At 54.7% G+C, this 20,599-nt stretch overlaps 8 protein-coding genes across 8 annotated transcripts in view; 5 read left to right on the top strand and 3 right to left on the bottom strand.

Annotated features, from left to right (window-relative positions):
• The window catches only part of VDBG_02535 (tRNA pseudouridine synthase), a gene marked incomplete at both ends in the record, with an annotated part of 1,975 nt that extends 1,744 nt beyond the window's left edge, over positions 1–231 (top strand). The window contains one exon of the mRNA XM_003006350.1: positions 70–231. Within this exon, the coding sequence (XP_003006396.1) occupies positions 70–231 (162 nt within the window). The remainder of the gene's footprint in view (positions 1–69) is intronic.
• A 33-nt stretch (positions 232–264) lies between these two features.
• Positions 265–1,030, bottom strand: VDBG_02534 (hypothetical protein; the record flags this gene model as incomplete). Its single annotated transcript, XM_003006349.1, is given in 3 exon segments — positions 265–308; positions 322–772; positions 827–1,030. 2 exon segments carry the CDS (start codon positions 1,010–1,012, stop codon positions 449–451), a joined length of 510 nt encoding a protein of 169 aa, XP_003006395.1.
• Positions 1,031–1,647: 617 nt separating this feature from the next.
• VDBG_02533 (serine/threonine-protein kinase RIO1) lies at positions 1,648–3,279 on the top strand (the record flags this gene model as incomplete). Its single annotated transcript, XM_003006348.1, has 1 exon — positions 1,648–3,279. One exon carries the CDS (start codon positions 1,648–1,650, stop codon positions 3,277–3,279), a length of 1,632 nt encoding a protein of 543 aa, XP_003006394.1.
• A 2,975-nt stretch (positions 3,280–6,254) lies between these two features.
• Positions 6,255–7,767, bottom strand: VDBG_02532 (cellulose-growth-specific protein; the record flags this gene model as incomplete). The annotated part of the gene is made up of 3 exons (XM_003006347.1): positions 6,255–6,980; positions 7,039–7,337; positions 7,394–7,767. The coding sequence occupies 3 exons, from the start codon at positions 7,765–7,767 to the stop codon at positions 6,382–6,384; spliced, it is 1,272 nt and encodes a 423-aa protein (XP_003006393.1).
• Positions 7,768–10,369: 2,602 nt separating this feature from the next.
• VDBG_02531 (conserved hypothetical protein) lies at positions 10,370–12,196 on the top strand (the record flags this gene model as incomplete). Its single annotated transcript, XM_003006346.1, has 3 exons — positions 10,370–10,912; positions 10,986–11,285; positions 11,383–12,196. The coding sequence occupies 3 exons, from the start codon at positions 10,370–10,372 to the stop codon at positions 11,992–11,994; spliced, it is 1,455 nt and encodes a 484-aa protein (XP_003006392.1).
• Positions 12,197–12,666: 470 nt separating this feature from the next.
• On the top strand, positions 12,667–14,265 carry VDBG_02530 (conserved hypothetical protein; the record flags this gene model as incomplete). Its single annotated transcript, XM_003006345.1, has 1 exon — positions 12,667–14,265. One exon carries the CDS (start codon positions 12,667–12,669, stop codon positions 14,263–14,265), a length of 1,599 nt encoding a protein of 532 aa, XP_003006391.1.
• A 273-nt stretch (positions 14,266–14,538) lies between these two features.
• VDBG_02529 (conserved hypothetical protein) lies at positions 14,539–14,709 on the top strand (the record flags this gene model as incomplete). Its single annotated transcript, XM_003006344.1, has 1 exon — positions 14,539–14,709. One exon carries the CDS (start codon positions 14,539–14,541, stop codon positions 14,707–14,709), a length of 171 nt encoding a protein of 56 aa, XP_003006390.1.
• A 624-nt stretch (positions 14,710–15,333) lies between these two features.
• VDBG_02528 (PNS1) lies at positions 15,334–17,221 on the bottom strand (the record flags this gene model as incomplete). The annotated part of the gene is made up of 3 exons (XM_003006343.1): positions 15,334–15,748; positions 15,825–16,832; positions 16,922–17,221. The coding sequence occupies 3 exons, from the start codon at positions 17,219–17,221 to the stop codon at positions 15,431–15,433; spliced, it is 1,626 nt and encodes a 541-aa protein (XP_003006389.1).
• Positions 17,222–20,599: the final 3,378 nt, after the last annotated feature.

Raw genomic sequence — 20,599 nt, 5'->3', positions numbered from 1 at the left:
GAGTGGCGTCGCGAAGTGCAGTATTAATATGTCCACTGACAAGAACCCAGCTTCCATACATTCTTCCAGCAAGTCGACAATTTCAAGTCCGACTACTTCCTCTGGTTGACCGCTGGCGGCATTCAAGCAGGCGCGATCAGGGCGTCCAAGCCTTTCAGCAAGGATGACAAGGCATCCAATGTTGCGCTAGTAGATGACGAGGATGAGGATCCCGAGGGCGGCGAAGGCTAAACGTAGAGGTCAAGTACAGAAGTCAAAACTGTCGCATGCCGATTATCAAATGATTCTGAGTCGCCTAGCAGCGCCATGTGAAGAAAGGATGTAAAGCCAAATGTACCATAACTATGTTGCCGCTGGGTATCAACGCCAAAACGCCATTCGATCGTCTCTTGGTCGCGGCCGCCCCGCTTGGACATGATTGTATTCTTTCAAGATGTGCGATCGATTACTATGGTGCAGGCATCGGTGTTGGTGCCGCACCGGTGCCTGTGCCTGGGCCAGGAGTCGGTGCAATTTGCGTAAGCGGAGCTTCGGTAACTTCGTTCCTTGAGTTCGCCGCACTCAAGAACGCCCAAACGCCCCCGTTCTCCTCCGCTAGCTTGGTGTACCGGTTACCCTGGATGGAATTGACGAGCTCAGCGACACGTACGACATCCTGGTCCAGTTTTTCGGCTTGAGCTTTAGCCCGTTCGTCCTCGTCGCCCAGACGGCCAAAAAGCCACAGCTCCTTCAGGCGACGGCTCAAGGCGAGGAGCTCTTTCACCGAGCTGTTCTGCGACGACGGTCAGACTGGAACGATGGCGCAGGAATCAGGAGCGCAGCTTACAAGACCCTCAAATTCCATCTGCATCGACATGCCCGTGACGGCGATGGTCTGCGGGTCAACATTCTGGTTCGAGGCCTCCGCTTGAATGGTCGCTAGCATTGTGAGTGTACGAAAGCGGGCGACAATGTCAGCCGTGAGTCGATTGTGAGTATCGAGAAGGTTTGCATTGTCCTGGTTGCGATCCATATTGAGCGGCCGATGTCGTCTCCAAGCTTGCCTTGTCGAATGTCGTTGACGCGATGTCCGATGTTCGGCCACTGAAGAAATGAATGAAGGGTTATGAATGAGCTTTGCGGGCACTCTCGCTCAGGCTGGTTTTTGGGGTCGGTGAGAAAGGTGAATTCGGTGAAGCACCACCTTGTGGAGCTAGTCACCCAATTCGTCCTGTGCATCAGGGTGCCAGCCATGAACCCTCCCTGGGTCCATTAACTACACCATTTTCTCATGGGCCACGCTACGAGGAAACAATAAAGCAGGACAACATTTAGCGTCTGGTTCTGCTGCTTCAGCTAACTTCAGGCGGCGGCAAAGACAAGCTACACGAGTTTCCAACTCCACTTCTCATAACACTGGATGCTCTGTATCGACGCCTCCTTGGCAGGTTGGGCTCCAAATTGATGCACGTCTGAGGTGTCTGAACCCCGCCCAGTGCATGTCGGGAGTCGTGACTCATTATCGAGTAATTACCCCGCCATCATCGATAAGATAGCGCTCCCCAAGAGGAACAATTATTTTTTGACTTGCCCCTCACCAACCCTTGACGCTGAGAGACCACCAATTTCGCCTGGGTTCGTACTTCGAATTAGGCAATCTCAGCTACCATGGCGTCCCTTCATCCCACAGCTCCTTCGCACGAGGCCGCCGTCCCCCAACACGAACCGACAGCACCGCAAACCGAAGCTCCGAATGGAGCAAGCCTTGCTGATGAAGTAGACGACGATGGGGACATGAACGACATCTTCCAAGACGATGACGTCGACGACCAGGACTGGAATGACGGAACGGGCGACGTGACGAAGTCCTACAATCGTCAGCGCATGTTCAATGGCCCCAGCGATGCCACAGCATCTCGATCGAACGCTCAGAGGCCTGCTGCCAACACATTCGCCAGCGTCGACGATCAAGTCGCCGCTCTCTCAAAGCACGCCGCCAAGATTCGACTCGACAGTGTCAAGGCCGACGATGACCGAACAAAAGATAAGGCGGACCGCGCCACGACTGAGCAGGTTCTTGACCAGCGGACGCGCATGATTCTATTACAGATGATCAATCGCGGCGTCGTTAGCGAGGTCCACGGCACCATCAGCACCGGCAAGGAAGCCAACGTTTACCATGCCGTGCTGCACCCGGACGATGGGCCGACACTGCAGCGCGCGATCAAGGTGTACAAGACGTCCATCATGGTGTTCAAGGATCGTGAGCGGTACATTGCTGGCGAGCATCGATTCCAGAAGGGTTTCGACAAGAGCAGTAACCGTAGCATCGTGAAACTATGGGCCGAGAAAGAGTTTAGGAACATGAGGAGGATACACGCTGCTGGTATTCCGTGCCCCGAGCCCATAAGCCTGAAGCTGCATGTACTAGCCATGACTTTCCTCGGCGACAAGAGAGGCTGGGCCTTTCCCCGACTCCGAGACGCCAACCTGGTCGGCGAGGACCTCGACCAAGTATGGAGGGGACTGTACGTGCAGCTACTAGGACTCATGCGTCGGCTGTACCAAGTCTGTAGGCTGGTGCATGCTGATTTGAGCGAGTACAACATTCTCTACAACGACAACACCCTGTACATCATTGATGTGTCACAGAGTGTCGAGCCCGACCATCCACGCGCGTCAGAATTCTTGCGAATGGACATCAAGAACGTCGGCGACTTTTTCCGACGCAAGGGCGTTGACACCTTGACAGACCGGGCCATCTTCCACTTCGTTACAGCCACACAGGGCCCCACTGAGCAGCCCGGGCTGGAGGAGTCGATCGAGAAGCTCTATGAGACCCGAGATCCCGAGGCAGATGACGAGGCCGCGGCCGCAGACGTCGAGGTCGACAATGCAGTCTTCCGCAGCCAATATATCCCTCAAACGTTGCAACAGGTGTACGACATTGAGAAAGACGCGAAGCAAATTGAACAGGGCAAGGGTGACAGCTTGGTGTACAAGAATTTGCTTGCTGACACAGTGGTCGACAAGAAAGGCGAGGAGCAGTCAGATGATGATGAGCCCTCTGAAGAAGATTCGGGCAGCGGTGCTGAATTGGACAGTGGTGACGAGTCAAAATTTGAGAAGAGCAGGCCTCGCGGTAAGAAGCACGAGGATAAGGACGAGAAGAAGGTAAGCCGCCAAGACATCTCACACACTGTCGTCCACCGTACTCATCACCACACCAGGAACATAAACAAGCCGTCAAGGAGGCGAAGCGGGAAGAAAAAAGGAAAGAGAGATCCCCAAAGCCGTTAAGAAGAAATGGTGGCTGCGTCATCCAGAGCACAAATAGATGTTCAAAGGCTCAAGCCTGTGATCTCACACGCAACTTGCCCGTGGAGCGATGCATCTGTCGTGGTATATGGCGCTAAACACGGAGAAACACGAGCGCAATCGGATGATGAGACCCCGATTGACCCCGCGATGGCCGACCGCTGTGTTTAGCATTCGTGCGTAACCGCCAAAGGCCCGTGGTGTGTCCTGGTAACACCGAGTGTGGTGTTAGGATGATCAAAGAGAGCCCTGACGATTGCGCCGTTTCGGGCTCGAGTGAGCCCATTGTTCTCCGGCGAAGACGGCCGTTCTCGGGTCACAACAAGTTTATGCAAGACCATGAGATCCCTTCCAAACATATCACAATCCACTGTGATCTGCGCCATTGGCGTATCGATCGTCTGTGGAAGTTCGTATACAACACGGATCGTTCAAGCTCTCCGTTGTGCGAACACCTAATCTGTAGAACCTTGCCCCTGTACAGCCGAGATGAAGCTCATGAATGCGTGTTCATTTCGAATCCTCGGATATGAACATGCTCAGAGGTCACATGTGCTGCCACCCCAGCCGCATCGGGGCCGCCCGCGTCTTCTTGTGCAATCGTGGCGGCTACAGTGAGGTGCACGAGTGTACGGGTGCGTTACGCCGCAACAGCCATCTCTGGTCGATCGCCAGGCTGATGTCACATCACGACTAAATCTATTGTCACAGCAGTGAAGTTATGTCGAAATGCGAAGCCACAACCTACGTTAGGCACAACAGCTCTTTGCTGCTTTTCCTGACTGGTACGCCCATGATACCTACCTTAAAACAGGGCAGCGCATCAATTAGGTCTGAAGCCTCTGGCATATCGAGGAACGTAAGATGAATGTAGTGCACAAGACGGGCAGGGACTTCCCATTCTGTACTCACATCACGGCAGTGACCAAGCGAGAAAAGCAGCCACGCTGTTGCATAGCCCAGTCATGGCACAATGTTCCTTCCCTGCAATGGCGAGGCAATGCCCGGCGAAGGTCTTCACCAGTTGTGCCTGCTGCGAGTCGGAGAGCATTTCTCGAGGGCTACTTGGCTACCTGGGCAAGCCAAGCTGTATTGCTCCTGCCACCACGAGGAGGTTGCGGCACAGTGGCTCGACAATCTGATAACCTCGCGATGGAAGATAATCCCCTGCATCTGCCCTTACCACGTCGTTACACCGCATTCGTTCAAATACACCTTCAATCTTACGCCAGATATGCTCCTTCCAGGGCACGAGGTAGAAAGGCCTGTGGTTTTCTCCTCAAAACCCGTGATTTCAAGTCTTCGGGATATCTCACATTCTTTCCTCCTGTACTTTTCATAATATGACAGCAGCAAGCTTCAAGACCTCGATCGCCATGAGAACTTACGCCGTCCTCGTCCCGTTCCTATCGGCAGCTTGTGTCGCGGCTCAAGCCACATTCGCCGGGCCTTCCTGGAAATATTCCGGTTGCGTAGATATTGGGAACATCGCGTTCGACCACACTGCCAACTTCGTGGATCCTTTTACGCCTCAGCAGTGCCAATCTGCTTGCGAAGGCTACGAATACGCGGCAGCTTTCGTGGAGTCTGTCTTTCATTTTCATTTCCAGCCCAAATTATAAATCTTGTACCATGCTGAACCTTTACACTTGCAGACTATGCCTTTGCGGCGATAGCATCGGTGACCTCAACAGCCTAAAAAAGGACGACAGTGCTTGCAACAACCCGTGTCGCGGGGACGTCAGCCTCGGGTTTTGTGGCTATATGGACGCTGACAGCTCCTACGCCAACATTTATGCAGTTTGCAGTGGTCGTCAAAGCTGTGGGGTTCCAGCTACGGCTCCAGCCACAACCCCGATCGAGGTTTTATCTATCACGATCCAATCGCTTTATAGCCCCTGCGAATCAAGCGCGGCGTCGGTGCCGCCATCCACATCGCTCTGCTCTGACGATCTGGAGAAACCAGCCTTCAGTACATCGGGGCCCTCGACTCCTCAAGACTCCACAACAGCAATGACAACAGAGAGCGCACATGGTCTTGGTCTTGGTTCCTCCTCCTCGACCACTATACCTCCTGGCGAGTATGGTCTGACGTCCACTTCCTCGCCGTGTTCGAAAGATCTGAGTTCCGGCTCAACCTTCATCGTCGTCGTGTCGCCAGGTCTCCCCAGCACTTCGACACCGTGTAGTACCGAATTGTTCTCTAGCGTCGCCATGTCCAACAGCCAACCGCCGACCGTCTATCCTATCGTACCCGCTCCTACTACACCATCATATGATGCGCCTAGTCAGATGACATCCGACGGAAGCCTAATTATCCCGCTTTATGATGGACAAAACCCAACGTCCTCGACAACAATTGTCATGCCAACATCGTTCACTGCCCCTGAAGAACCAGTACCGACGATCTCGGGACCGGCGATTATAACTGCTGGGGGGTCTCTTCACTCGTATAACCTCTGGGCTGGGACTCTGGCAGCCATCATAGCTGTCGCTCAGTTATAGAGGAAGCTTAGTGTGATCTTCCTTCACATGTCACTTGGCGGAGGAGGTTGCCTCATACAAGGGGGCCTTACTTTGGACCAAGAAGCAGATGAGAAAATCTCGGATTATAGCTGTCGGTCATGGGATAGCATCAACGACAAAGGAATTTAATAATTAGTGTCGTAGGAAGCGCGATGATGGCGAAGAATGACTTGAAGTTCTGAAACGCTGACAGCAATGCTCCTACGATGATCTGATCGCAGTCGGTATGGTGCATGCATACCATATACCATGACGAATGTATGGTACTATCCGCATTGATCACAATCCCGGTACGAGATGTTTCATCACGGGAACCGAATGGAAAGATCATCCAGCCTTAGACCATGAAGCATGTCTATTCATGTGTGTGCAATGGTGTAAATATGTACAGGATAACAAAACGAGCTCATATACAAGAAACTTTGTTGTACGCGGGGTGTGTGTACATGACTTGCTGCGGACCAGAGCCACAAACTCACAGGCCGGTAGCAAGAGCAGAGGTCAGCCACCTATGGGCTGACGGAACACACTCGTTGACAGGGCGTGGTTCCGCACAGCTTAGTAGACGGAACGGCGCTCGTGGAGGCTCTGGCGCTTGGTGGGTACGACAGGCTCGCACTCCTCAATGTCCTCGTACTCATCATCGTCCTCCTCGGCGACGGGCTCTTCAACCTCCTCGCCATCATCAGCAGGGCACTCGTCATCTTCGACGGGCTCCTCGGCATCGACGTCCTCCTCCTCCTCATCCGCGGGGCACTCATCGTCCTCGATGGGCTCCTCGGTGCCCTCCTCGATGGGCTCAGCGGGGCAGTCCTCGTCGGTGTTCTCGTCATCGTACTCGTCATCATCGACGGCAACGGGATCAAGACCCTCCTCCTCGTCTTCGGCAGGGCACTCATCATCCTCGACGGGGAGCTCCTCCTCCTCTTCGTCTTCGGCAGGGCACTCATCGTCCTCAACAGGCTCCTCCTCCTCAACGGGAGTGGCAGGCTCAGTGGGGGTGGTGGGGGCGGCAGTGGTAGCAGGAGCGGTGGCGACAGGGGCAGCGGAGGAGACGGGAGCGTCAGTGGCAATAGGAGCAGGGGCAGAAGCATCAGGCTGCGAGGCGCCAGAGCAGGTAAAGAGCTTGGGGCCAGGGATCGTGTACTCCTCCGTGGCTGAGACAGGGTCAGTATGGCTGACGGTGGCTGGGGACGTCAGAATAGAATGACTTACTCTGGTAGGGGCTGTAGTCAATACCAGCGTCAGACGCGGAGTAAGCACCGGGGAACGCAACAAGACCAGACGAGGGGGTGGTGGAGCCGGAGCCGGAAACCTCAAGCTGGTGGCAGCCGGGGTAGAACTCGGCACCCTGGTGAAGGGCGATGATCTCGTGACGGACGAGGTAGAAGCCAGGCGCAAGGCACTCGGGGATAGTGTAGTCGGCAGTGGCACCAGCCTTCATGAGAGCAGAAGCAGCCCACTCGTTCGTGGTACCCTTGCGGCCAGCCTCCTGAATCTTGAACCACACGGCGCTGCGTTCGGTCAGTCAGTCGACCCAGTTGCATCTTTTCGAACAAGGACTACTCACTCAGTGCCGGGCTCGTAAGCATCGCAGCCAGCGTCAGGGCAGCGGGCCATGTAGGTAATGACGGGTCCAACGTGCGAGTCGGGCCAGAGCGTCCAGCTCAGGGAGACTGTGGAACCGGCAGCGGCCGGGGCGTGAAGGGCAGCGGGCTTGGAGCCGGAGCCGGAGCCACCGCACTGCATGTCAGGGCTGGTGACATCGAGGATAGGGCCGTTGCCGGCGATGACACGAGAGATACGCTCGGGGACAGGGCTCGTGTAGGGGTCGGTGTAAGGCTGGTAGAACTCAACGTCCTTGCCACCAATGACGGCGGTGTCGACGAAGCCGTGGGCAGCCGCCAGGGCTGCGGAGCTAAGGATGGTAGCAAAGTACTTCATGATGACGGTTCTTTTGGGTGGCGGCGTGATTGGTGGAAACGTAAAGGTCGGTTTTTTCGAGGGGTTGTCAAGTTGCTTGTAAAAAGAGCGGTAGTGGTTATCCGTGTGGTTGGAAAGGCAAAAAAGGCCTGGAGAAGTGAATCGACTGCCGGGTCGATGAAAGAGTGTGATCAAAAAGTTGAATGAATGAATGAACGCAAGCTAGTTGCAAGCACAAAAAAAGAAGGAATGAACAGGATGAACCACAGCTACAGATGAACGAAGGTGACTTTCTTCGGGAGTCTGAGGGATGTCGGACCACGGGGAAGGCGATATATATGGCGGCATCGTGACCAGGCCCCCGGCGGCCGGACCAGGTCAGACCAGGCGGGGTGAGGCGAGGCGAGGTCGAAAGGCGGCGGCTGCAATCTGATTCTGCACCGATAATGGTGCCAACTGACAGGCAGGATGAAAGGAGCTGGGCGAGAGCTCCGCCATAGTTTCAATTAAACTCGGCGGTCATGGTGGTTTGGGAAGAGTCGTCCAGGGCCCTGGTCGGGCTGGCGGCTGGGCGCATCGTGACGAGGGGGGTTGCTGTGCGGCGGGAGACCAGGGGAGGGATCGTTGGTTGATGAGATGAACTAGATGCGAAGAGGGTTGCAGACCGAGTAGGCGAGGATGACCCCGTCCGTGGTAATGGGAGTTGTCCGTGTACTCATGCAGGGTAAGATTGAGCAGTGGTGGAGATGTGGTCGAGGCGTTGAAGGGAAGACATGGAAGACAGCAAGAAGCATCGGGACCGACATCCATTTGGGGCCATGTGGGGGTGATCCATCACGCTCGCTGGGGCTGCCGATTGGCCTCGCTTGCGCCTGTCGGGTCCAGGACGAGGCTAGCGCTCAAGAGCTCAACTGAAACCGCCAAGATCTGTCCCCGGCAGCACCCCCTGATGGAACCCCCCACAGCCTCCAGCTGCCAGGCCAATGACTCTATACACATTCGTCCTTACACGCGCCACACCACGTTTCACCTTGGGGCGAGGAGGAACAACCAAGGGGAGAGGGAGGATGTGGTATGAGGGGATGGGACGCTCCTCAGGCCGTGAGCCTCATCCATCCTGACCTTTGCCAACGATGACAGCCCTGTCTTAAGGAGTCAGGGGCAGATGAGCCCACGTTTCGATGCTATGCAAGCTCGACATGGTCTCCAGCTTTCCTTTTTCGTACACCCCAGCGGCCACCAATCATGATACCACTAGACCGCGCGCTATATCCTTGACAGGCCTCACGCCGTCGCTGTCAACCTGCAACGGCCAACAGTCAGCGTGACGGCGGCGCATTGCCCATGTTTATTATTACCACCCGCCCAAGCGCAAGCCCGCCCCGTCACTCGTACAGGCGATATTGTCATCTCGGCTCAAGAGCTGGGACACTGGTGCTTCGGGCGAAATCTATCTGATGTCGACCAATCATCTATTGTGCATGAGCCTAGGCTTGGCAGGCGGAAAAGATGATTGGGATTTCTGTTGTGGCCGTGGATACATATGACAATGCCACCCCGCCGTCCGATCAACCAAGATTCATGCAAACCAAACCCGCCAGCACCTGTTCCACGTAGCATTCGCCTGTCCGAGCCATTGATCTTCGCTCCAGTATGATGTCCCGTCTTTGTCGACCCTCGCTTCCGTTCTGAATGTGTTGTACAGATCGGTCGGAACCGCCGACCGGATCGACTGACCTGATCATTGATCGGCAATGAATCGTGAGGATCCGCACCAGGCTTGGGACGATCAGGTTTGCTATTGACTCTCCTCTGTGACGTTGAAACGCATATTAATAACCCGACAATCGCTGGACTCCGGCCCAAGCAAAGGGAACAATTTTGATTGATTATTTCCTCGGAGACAAACGCATTTATTTCAGATTCGGAATCAGGACTTCGGGAACAACTTGGTCTCGTCTATCCAGCTGGATCCCGCTCATTAAGACATATTTCTTTATCCCAAAGATTATATTCCACAGCCTAGAAAACTGCCGTAACAAGGTAGTTTACGGGGTTCCTAAGGCAACGAAGATCATCCTGTTGAATTTGATGCCATTTTATCGGAAGGCGAACATGTAGCGTGCTCTGCTTTCCCTCATGTCAAGACGATATTACGGCCTGGTCTTCCTTCCACAAGTTCAAGAATGCTCCCCTCCCTAGGTAAGGGACGTAAAGACTGCCAGCTGGTGACCAAACCCGTCCAGATCCGCCCGATTACCTAAGGCACCTCAATCCCATGGAAAAGTGGAGAGCAGCGCAGCGCCATAATGCCAAGCATGACATGTGCCACATCCTTCGGTTGATAAGGGGGAGCTTCCCGCTTATCGGAACCTATAGCATTCCTCAAGGTAGGCTTGACCGTGTCTCGCCTGTCATCGGCTTCATCACCTTGTCTCTGACGTTCTTCTCCCCTTGCCATTTGTTTCGCTTTCGGCCATCAAGCAGTGCTCTTCTCAGTCTTGTAGAGTCATTCCCCATCACCATGCATTGCCTTAATTTATCGCCATAGTCTTCTCACGATCCTGCCCCCCCCCCAGCCTTCTCTCCCTGTCCGTTTGTGCGATCTGATCCTCCATTCAACATGGCGACCTCACCCCCCGATGCCCCGAGTCGCAGCGCTGCCTCCTCTGCCTACGCCAGCCGAGACTCTTCCTCGCATACCCGAGACCGCCATGACGCAACCCAAGCGGTGTCCATTCCAGTCGAGACTCTCGTGGAACACCTACTTGCCGCCAAGCGCTCACTTTCTTCCATGCAACATGTGCTGCGTGCCAATGACCTAGCCACTGATGCACGCCGGTCCCATGAGGAAGCAGCCATTATGTGTGCACAGAATCGCTTTCTACAGAGGGCCATCGCGAACCAGACAACCCTGTTGTTGCGCGTCCGCCGCAGCCTCAAACGGACCTACGATGCCGGAAAGCGCGACTTCACCAACCTCGTTCGTACCATGGATGCTACCAATGAGAAGCTGCAGGAGACCATGAGGATGCTGAGAAACACGCCTGTTGAGGCTGACTTTCGTCCGCCTGGCGAGAAATCTCGAAACCTGATGGACTTTGTGGATGAGCAAAGCGTTCATGGCATGGTCGACGCACTGAAGAAGTGCCTTGGAGAGCTGCAGGTTAGTATTTCTCTGCCTTGGTGTATGGCCAACCCGCCTTAAGAGTTACAAGCTAACTTCATCTGAACAACAGGCTATTCAGACATCCTACGATGGCGATCTGCTGCGTTTCGACAACGACCTCCGCGCCCTGAAGAAATCCATGGGTGTTTCCCTAGCGCCTCTGAGTGCCTCCCCTTCTGCGTCGACAGCCTATGAACCGATACCGGAGCTCCTCCTGTCGCTCGTCGAACACTCCCACGGCATGGCACAAATCCTGACGTCACTGACACAACATTTTGACCTGTGCGTGACGGCTGTGCGAACGACTGAGGGTGGAGCCGACCTCGCCAGGCGACGCGCAGCCGAAGTTACGCAATCGCAAGGCGGCGATGTAGTTTCAATCTCTGGCGTGATTGCAGACCAGGAGTCGCACATGTCAGGCCTAGAACCCACAACGGTTGAAGAGCGCGCAGACATGATCAATGTAGTTGTCGATGACGCAGCGCAGGGTCGAGACGGCAGTGCAGGAGATCAACGATGGACTTCGTGCCGTCATGAGTGATTCAACGGCTTTGACACAGCAGACGGAGCATATCAAATCGTCCTACGTAGCCACGGCGACCGCGTTGCGGGCGTTGGAGGAGATCGGCGGACGGCTCGCAGGCTATCTTGCAGCGGAGGCAGAATTTTTGCAGCGATGGGAGGATGAGCGATACACCATTTATGGCAAGCTCAGCGAGATGGATGATTTGCGAGAATTCTATGAGCGATATGCTGGGGCGTATGATAACCTTCTCCTCGAGGTCGAACGACGACGAATGGTGGAGGACAAGATCCAGAGCATCTGGCGCAAGGCTCGAGAAAACGTCGACAAGCTTGTAGAGAGTGATAGGCAGCATAGGGAAGGGTTTCGCCATGATGTGGGCGAATTCATACCGACAGACTTGTGGCCAGGGATGGACAGGAGCATGATTCGATGGGAGCTCGTCCCGTCAAGGATGGAGGACGCTGTTGACGGTGACAAACACTCCGGCACACCAGTGCTTGATCAGCAGATCGTCGATGCTGCACGGGAAAGGGTGGAGCGAAGTCAGCCATAGTGATGCCTGATACGGTTAACGATGATTTCCTTGGGTGGATTCAGGCGTTCGGTCCTAGGCGGGATGGCAGGGTGTCGACTAAGGCCCAAGTTGTACTTCTGGGAATGGAGAGGATTGGCGTTTCTTGTCTGTTACGTTAAGATGTTGGATCAATTTCTCGCTTCTCCGACACTTGTCTTATCTTGTTCTCGGATACTTTTCATGTCGAGCGACAAAAGCTCTTGTGCTCCCTCTGGCTGAAGTGCATGCCCTTGGTCTCGAGTCACCGGCACCCTGTTGAATGCATGGCTCTGGCGCTGCAGGGCATATCCGCAGTGCGGCAATCTATCGGAGAGGGCTTCCTGGTGTTTCTGACCAAGCATTCTGTTCAAATGAATCATTCATACTGGAAACAGAATGTGCTGAGACGGTTGGTGCTTCGGAGTAAAAGTGCTTTGTGTTAGAGTGGGTGAACGGACACTTGGCTCGAGGCACGTGATGGGCACTCAACGTCAGGGGCATTTGACTCAACCTCATCTCGGTCAACAACTGCATCTCAATCATCGAGAAGAACATCGAAATTTTGTTGTTTCTTCGGTCATATTCGCATCTCGATCGCGCACTTATCCCCTGTCTCGCAGGTGTATCCCCATTTGCGGACGCAGTAACGTGGGTGAGAAGGCGAGCAACAACATGCACGACTCGTTCGCAGATCTCGGCCCTCCGCCGCCGTACAGCCTTGAGCCGCTGCGCCCGAGCAGGTCGACGCCAAACCTCCGGCAGCAGGCAGCTTATCATTCCCAGACTTCTGAATACGCGGCTTTTCCCGGCATCGATGTCAATGGCCGCTTGCGATGCCCGTCACCAGGACCACCTCGTATGCATTCATACACCACGCATGACCCCGTGCCATCAACGCCCACCTATGTCCCTTACCGACCGTACTCCCCTGCATCTCACCAATCACGACCTTCAAGCAGACACTCACAGAACCCCTCATCATTACCAGGGCCGCCGCCGCCCACGTCAGGCTGGAAGCCGCAGGTCGAAGTCCACACGCAAGAGCTTCGCTTATACAGCCAGACCTTCCCCTTGAGCCGCCGGGATCAGGGCCAGGAAACCGTCGGGGCTGAGACGCAAGCACCCACTCTCCCTACGAGGCCTGAGCTCCTCACGGCGACCTCTGAAACTACCACAGCATCCTCCCAGGCGGTCTCCAAAGAGAAAAATTTCCTTCAGAATGCGTTCGACGAAGCAGTCTTCTTCGCTGGCGGTCTACTCCCACACCCGTCGGAGTCTACACGCCACTTCTCCATCCTTCGCCACTCGCCTGCCCTCGTCTGGTACCGCGGGCCGTCAACGACTGTCACCATCACCATCTTCTCGGATGAGACACTTCCACCAACGCGCTCCATCTGGCTCCAACGCAAGGGCTACTCGGGCAACACAGGCATGGCTCTCAAATCCATGCTGGGCACCACGACCTCCTGGCTCGACGTGACCCCCTCCATCGCCGCTCCTCTGTCATCCGTGCCGGCCACGGACGAACGCGCCTATCAGCGCGACATGGCCAAGTTCACCAAAAAGGCCTCCGGCAACGCCAAAAGACATATGGCCCGCGAAACGCACGTTGTGCGCATCCCTGCCGCCGCTGAAGACGGATACTTCCGTCTAGTTCTCTGCTCTGGTAGCGAGTCTGGCAGGAAGAAGACGCTCTGTCCTTCGCCCGTCTTTCGCGTCGCCAGTACCTCTACCGACGCCAGCATGGTCAAGGGCGCCAGCCTCGCCACCATGCCCATCGAGCTGGGTGTCAAGGTCGGCAGCACCATCGCCTCCAACGTCGTCAACCGCTACGTCGGGCCCGCTCGCATGGCTGCTACCGCTGCCACCACGGGTGTCATGCGTCGCGTGGAGAAGAAGGGCTTCGTTGCTGCCCGCGCCCACGAGGTCGCCATGGCCAAGGCTGGCCTGCGCACGCATGTTTCTTCCATGGAGACGCGGTACGCCGGCAGCCGTGGCGCCGGATATGCCGCCCTACAGGCGGATGACATCCTCCTAGAAGGCGCCCCGCCTGAGGTCGTTGGGCCGGACGAAGGTCCTGTGCAGCCGTTCCCCCTCAAGTTTGATGGCAAGGTCTGCCGAGGAACAGGCCGTGGTGGCATGGAGCTCGGCGTGCCCACGGCCAACCTGGGCGACGTGCCCGAGGACATTCGCCTGCGCATGCGCGGCGGTGTACATGGCTTGGGCGTGCATCGTGCCGAGCCCGGGTCTGCCGGAGACGCTGTCGTCTGACTGGCACGAGCCATTGTGACGATCGGGCCCTCGCCGTACGCGACGCCGAGCATCGTGGTCAAGAACATTGTGACTGTGCACTTATCCACGAATTCGGGGGTGTCATGTTCTACGAGGCGCGGGTCAAGGTCCTCATCATGGGCCAGCTGCGCCGCGGCGGCGGAGCATCGCGACGCCATTGACGAGGCGCTCGGCGCTAACGCGAGCGATGTCATGGTGACAGTGCAAGCTCTCAGCCGCGACAACTGGGAGCCCCATGAAACGAGAGAGCGCATGAAGACACTCAAGAGCCAGAGGTCCTTTGCCGAAAAATACATGGACGCGAGGGACAAGGTTCAAAAGCAGGTTGATAGATTTCCCGTCCACTGGGCAGGTGTTCGGACTGAGGGTGCTGCCATGAGGGATCAGGCAATGGGACCTGGTGGCTTCTGGATTGCGCGTTGAGCCAGCGTCACGGCATGGTTTTCGTTAATCTGCTCGACAAGTTCGTATATATATATACCCATTCGATTTGCCTCGATTTTAGATGCTGTCAAGGTTTAATAGCAAGCGAATTCATTTCTTCATTCGTGCTTTTGATTTCTTCGTTGACGCGCGTTGGCCAAATTTCTGAGGAACTCCCGCTGGTCTTGTCCATTTCGTTTTTGGTTGTCCGCTGCTCGCTGCAGAGAAATATTTCAGGGCATATGAACCAATAGAGAGTAGCAACCTGGTGCCGTTCGGTGGACTTTTGAGTAAATGATCAATGGCGGGGTATCGCACCTACAGAGAGCCTTCAACCTTTTAAAATGTGTCCAAAAGTCTTCACGATAGTCGAAAAAAAAATCTAAGGCCTGAAACAGTGCCCTCCTTCGAGGCGGTCAAGAGGGTCTACGGATAGAAAACCTGGCTCCCGAGTACAGGTCGTAGCAGGCATACTGCTGTGAATCTCGCTCAACGTCAGATACTCCCGTTACGGCCTCGGAAATCACAAGGAAACGTCATGAATCAGCCGTGATTACAGAGAAGGGAAATTGAACCAAGAACTAACTCTACAAAGTAGCGTATCTCTAACATTACACAAATCTTGGGTATACTGCACCTCGCACTCCCCGCTACAGTTTTAGGTCCCCCCAAAAGGACTCGACCCGCTCTCACAATCCTTGCGGACACATTTCTGGCACACTTAGGCGTGGATGGCCTCCTGCACCTTGGGGTACACCCGAACCATGTCTTGGTACAGATGGGGGTGATCACGCATCATGACCTCGGGATCCCAAGCAGACGCGACAAAGATGGCGTTGATGCCGCTCGAGATGGGTGTCGTGAAGATATTGGCGATCTGGAGGCCAATGAGGAACGAGAAGGCGACGATTACCGGCGTGTAACCACCATCCGAGTTATAGGCGGGGTCCGTGAATTGCAGGTAGAGGAAGGCGAGCAGTGCACAGGCGTAACCGATGAAGGTTGCACCAAAGGACAAGACGGGGCCGATGAGACATTCCTGTAGCAATACGATCAGCATGAGGAGAAGCTGGCGCGAGAGTACGCAGCGCGAGGACAAGGACAACTATACTTACATTGACCAGCGCGTCAATGCCTCGGTCTTTGATCATCTTCCAGGTGTCCTTGGCAGCCGGAATATAGGCCTTGCCATAGAGGGCGATGTGGGCGAACGCATACTGGTTGAGGAAGGACACGGCCCAGTCCAACAAAGCAATCAGGCAGCTGAGAATGCAGAAGAGGATGTATGCGATGAGGTCGCCATCCGCGCCAGCCTGTTGCCGCGCCACTGAGCAGATGTGACGCAGGAAGTTGATGATGGCAACGATCAGACTTCCGAAGCAGATGGAACCAAAGCTGTGCGTCATCGAGCGCTTCAATGCGCCGCGCGTCGCTGCTTGGGGGAAATTGTTGACGCAGAAGTACCAAGAGCCGTAGACACCGGCAATGGTGGTATGAATGACGTTCTTGAGAACCTCGGAGATCCAGTACATGGCAAATGTCGTGAATGCGATGAGGCCGATGACCTTGCCATTACTGCAACCGCCACCGTCGCAGTTGGGGTTGTTCGTCGAGGGCTGGTAACGAGCATAGATGGATACCAGGGTGACGGAGTACCAGGCGCCAAAGGCAGCACCGAGGATACCGCCAAGCCACGAGACCATGTAGACGTGGCCGTACTTCTTGGACACGTCAATCGCCGTCGTGAGCATCAAGGCCGAGAAGGGAATGCGCGAGATCCATGTGTAGAAGCAGAAGGCTAGGAAGAGACCAAAGATGAGGAAAACAATACCGCCGGACCAATAACGTCGGTAAAGCATGTAGGCGGCGGTACCAAGAGCGAACACGACGTTCAGAATACCAGTAACCCAGATAAACTGCTTGGGGAAGAGGCGAGCCACCCAAACGTAGGCATAGCTGAGGACAACGGCGACGGCCAAAACAAAGGCGAAAAGGATGATGGTGTTGCTGTCGAGGCTGAAACTGCTGTTGCTGTCGTAGATGCCACCGCCAGCTCCAGATTTCGAATAACCGCTGATGGCGAGGCCAGAAACAGCAGCGAAGCCAATGAACACGAGAATGAACTGGGCATGGAATGATCAGTCAAAGACAGCCGGGGAGGGCTACTCGCGCGGCCGAAGGGTTTGAGCAGGAGTAGGGGCAATGGACTCACGAGGATGGCAGCCCAGAGATCATTCCATTTGGGCTTCTCGACCTTGAAGGCTTGGTCGAAGGTGTACTTCTCGCCCTGCTGCGGCGCATTGTATCCGTAGCCATTGGAACCGTCATTGTACCCTTGAGGTGGTGCGGACTGCTGGGGAGGGGGATAGCCCTGTTGGTAACCTCCTCCATTCTGGTTCTGATATTGCTGATTGTACTGCTGGTTGTAGTCATAGCCTCCCTGCTGCTGCTGCTGGTAGGGCTGTTGGTACTGCTGCTGGTAGACCCCATCCGGTTTCCATTGTTGCGCCATGCGCGCGGTTGGCTGGAGGTCGTTGAGAAGATGCTGCTCGGACGAAACAGGTCGAGGATGGCTTCAGATGTTAGTGGCTTCTCGTTGAGCTTTGAGTGTTGAAGTGTCTGCGACGAAGAAAACGAATGGTGCGAGTCGAGGATTGGATGGAAATATGGTTGACAAGAATTGTTTGCCAGAGGGGGGGGTTAAGGTTCGAGGGGTGGGTTGTGGGGAGGCATAGGTGCATGAGGCGCTGTTTGCAGTGTTATTGCTCAGTGCTGCCGTAATGTACAGCGTGCTCAGGCCCTCATTTGCATCGATGGGTTCATCAGGGTTTAGTGTGGTGAAGTGGTAAAGTGCGACCGGGATTCATACGTCATGATCGTAGCTGATTCGCGGATTCGGCCTCAGGGCGACGATTGGCCTTGCCCGATATGGCTAGTGATTCAGCTTGACTGGGTCGCTCTGGGAAGTATGCTCGAGGTCTGGGCAGGGATGACGCGTCAAATGCCGAGAAAGCTGTCTCACAAGATGCTCGCACAACGGCCCAAGCTTCTCTTCGTCCCAACCAGAGAGGTAGAATGCAGGTCACAGACTCAAAGAAGGAGGAGGAGCCTGAAAATGAGGACGCTTTTGTCCGCAGCATTGCTGCACCGCGGATTAACGGGCAACAGGACAATATATATCCATGCCCAGCCTTTGTGACCCACGCGTGGGCCCGCGTAAACAGGGCTGAGACGATCAGACACGGTCTCCGGCTGCCGACCCTACCGAGCAAACATGCCTTGATTGCATGGGTCTCTAGTGACAGCTCGAGTCTGCGACACCCGCTGTCCGTGGCCATGTTACCCTGGTGAATCACCTTATGGCATGCTGCTGAGTGTTGATTCGTGGTCAGATAGGATACTGTAGTGTCCTCTAGTGGATGTCTTTTTCGGCAATCTCAATTGTGATGGACGACGAACATACAGGACCCGCGGATATTTGGATGGCGCGGTCCCAGTACGGGGAACAACTCCTTAGAGGCCAACCGTGTACCAAGGCACAACATCAGGACAAGAGATAACCTGCCAACGTAGAAAACGCTGGTATGTCAAAATTTGATATCGAAATTTTCATAAGTGCGTGTTTATTGACATCCTCTCGCCTGAGGTTTTGGCCAGGAAGCTTCCCACTGTCAAGGTACCTGGTCTAGAACAATTACTGGACGATATGACAGATAGTGGCAGATACTGTTCTGAGCTTTCATGATACGCTATGCATGATGGTGTGGAAGAACAAGTCTTATCCAGCCCAGCCTGTCTTGAGTAGTAAAGAGTTCAAAAGCCGCGTAAAGTGCTACGTCCAGATGTGCGCTACTAACATTACAACCCATCCTAAACTCTTCATAGACAACATGCTTCCGATAACAGTGAACCAACACCACTGGATAGTCTTGTCTCGTTTTCTACAGTACCCGAAGCCTCGAGATCAAGTCACGTCGTTCATACCCGTTCTCGTACTTCCAACAGCGTCAGCTGTCGCTGCTTCTTCTTCTTCACCATTGCCCCTAAATTCTTACCTCTAGTTGATATACATCATTTCCAAGTCGCTGAGGTAGTGTCGGGTTTCACTGAAGTCACAATTCAAATATCAAAAGAAACCCTCTTCATCCCTAATCGAGTCAGCCTCCTAGACCCCCGACTCTAATGACGGAGCGCTTACTGCCCGCTCCCCGTTTCCTTGAGGCTCCATAGAATGCATAAATGGCGTCATCATCTTCGTAGTTGAACTCATCCTTGCTGTCTGACAAGAATATCTGGAGTTTATGGTCAATAAGGATCACCAAACAACTTGTGGTATCAATGCAACATACATAACGAATAGCAGAGACTCCGATGACGATAGCTGTCATGGCAGCGAGAAAGAGCATAATTTGGTTCAAAATGCCCATGCTGGAGAACAGATGCAGCATGCTGAGCAGAGTCTGAGAGGTGCGATTGAAAAAGGCCCGGCTAAAGGAAAATATGTCCCCGTAGGCAAGGCCACACAAGGCAAGTGTTTAGGATAAATCACGATCTCGTGTGACCTGAAAGCTGATGAAATAGGAACGGAGCACAAAGCCACGACTGTCAAGTCAAGGTTTGCAAGTACTCGACTTTCAAAGAAGGTCTCGATGCGGTCCATTTGGAAAACAATGGCGAAACCCGAGACGGTACCAGGCGGTCCCTCGTTCAACCTTTACGCTGACGGCAAGACCGACTGTCGCCAAAGCTTTCGGCCATCTCCATTCCATTCCGAGCCGGTTAGCTATGGTTAGACGGCCATGGCAATTGGACAGATGGCTGCGGGGTACACCTAACCCAGGCAAAATGCTGCCTATGCACTTGGCTGCCATTCTCCTCGGAAGGGTGCAGGAATTCTGCTTGTGATGCTGGAGTGACCCAACCAGGTCATCCTGAGGCGCAAGACAATCCTTAGGATCAAGGAAGGGTGACATTGTGCCACAGCAGCCTTCCTGTGATTGGCGCACCTCTCCGCACCTGAACCCTTTCAAAGACCACCATACTGGAAGGGCTTGATCGAACACGGCCAACTTTGACTGATAGCTACCGTTTGGACAGAATGAGAAGAAGGTTGTGTTGTAATCAGCTCATGTAACGAATTTCCGTCTTGATTGACTTGACCTGCTTTCCAAGCAGGCTTAGCTCAAATGCTACATTGCCTGAAACCAACGCCCTCGCTAAAATGATGGGGCAAGTGGTAGCCCCTAGCCGCAGAAGAAACCGTCATTGGTCTGATATTACCACGCCAAAATCCAGTACAAATCCACTTCATCCCGCATACGCGTTTGTTCGTCATGCACTTCCATCCATTCACAACTCGGCGAGCCTACTGCTGACCCTCCTTGTCCGACCACTGCGTCTGACAGGACCACAATCCTCATCGGAGTCTGTCGGCGTATCTTTCAAAACCCTCTGTCGCTTTCTCGGCGGCAGCACGCAATCGGACCCATCGCTCGGGTAGCGCGCTCGATGCTGGGCGCTTCGACCGGCGAATCTTGGCTCATCGTCTGCATGCAGGAAGCGGTGGATGATACGATGATCAAGAATGCGTTCCTCCATGTCGCGCGGACCGGCTTTCTCTGTCTTGGGGCCAAAGATAGCCATATAATTTTGAGTGACGCTCGCAGCGAGGGCAGGAACTCTTGTTGTAATACGCGTTGTGCTGCACGAAGGCCGTATCACAGTTGATGCATCGAATCCAGGCCGTCTCCGGTTCCGAAGCAAGAGGGGCGTCAGTGTGTAGTCGCCTGGGATTCGATGGCGGGCAGGAGGCGGTTGTTTCTTTGACAAAGGTTCGTTTCTGATATTTGGCGCTTCTTTGGGAGCTTCTACCAACGCTGACGGCGCAGCC

This window comes from Verticillium alfalfae, genomic scaffold, assembly GCF_000150825.1.
Source record: "Verticillium alfalfae VaMs.102 supercont1.3 genomic scaffold, whole genome shotgun sequence".
In the NCBI taxonomy this organism is placed as follows: Eukaryota; Fungi; Ascomycota; class Sordariomycetes; order Glomerellales; family Plectosphaerellaceae; genus Verticillium; species Verticillium alfalfae.
This window is presented reverse-complemented; position numbering and strand designations above follow the sequence as displayed.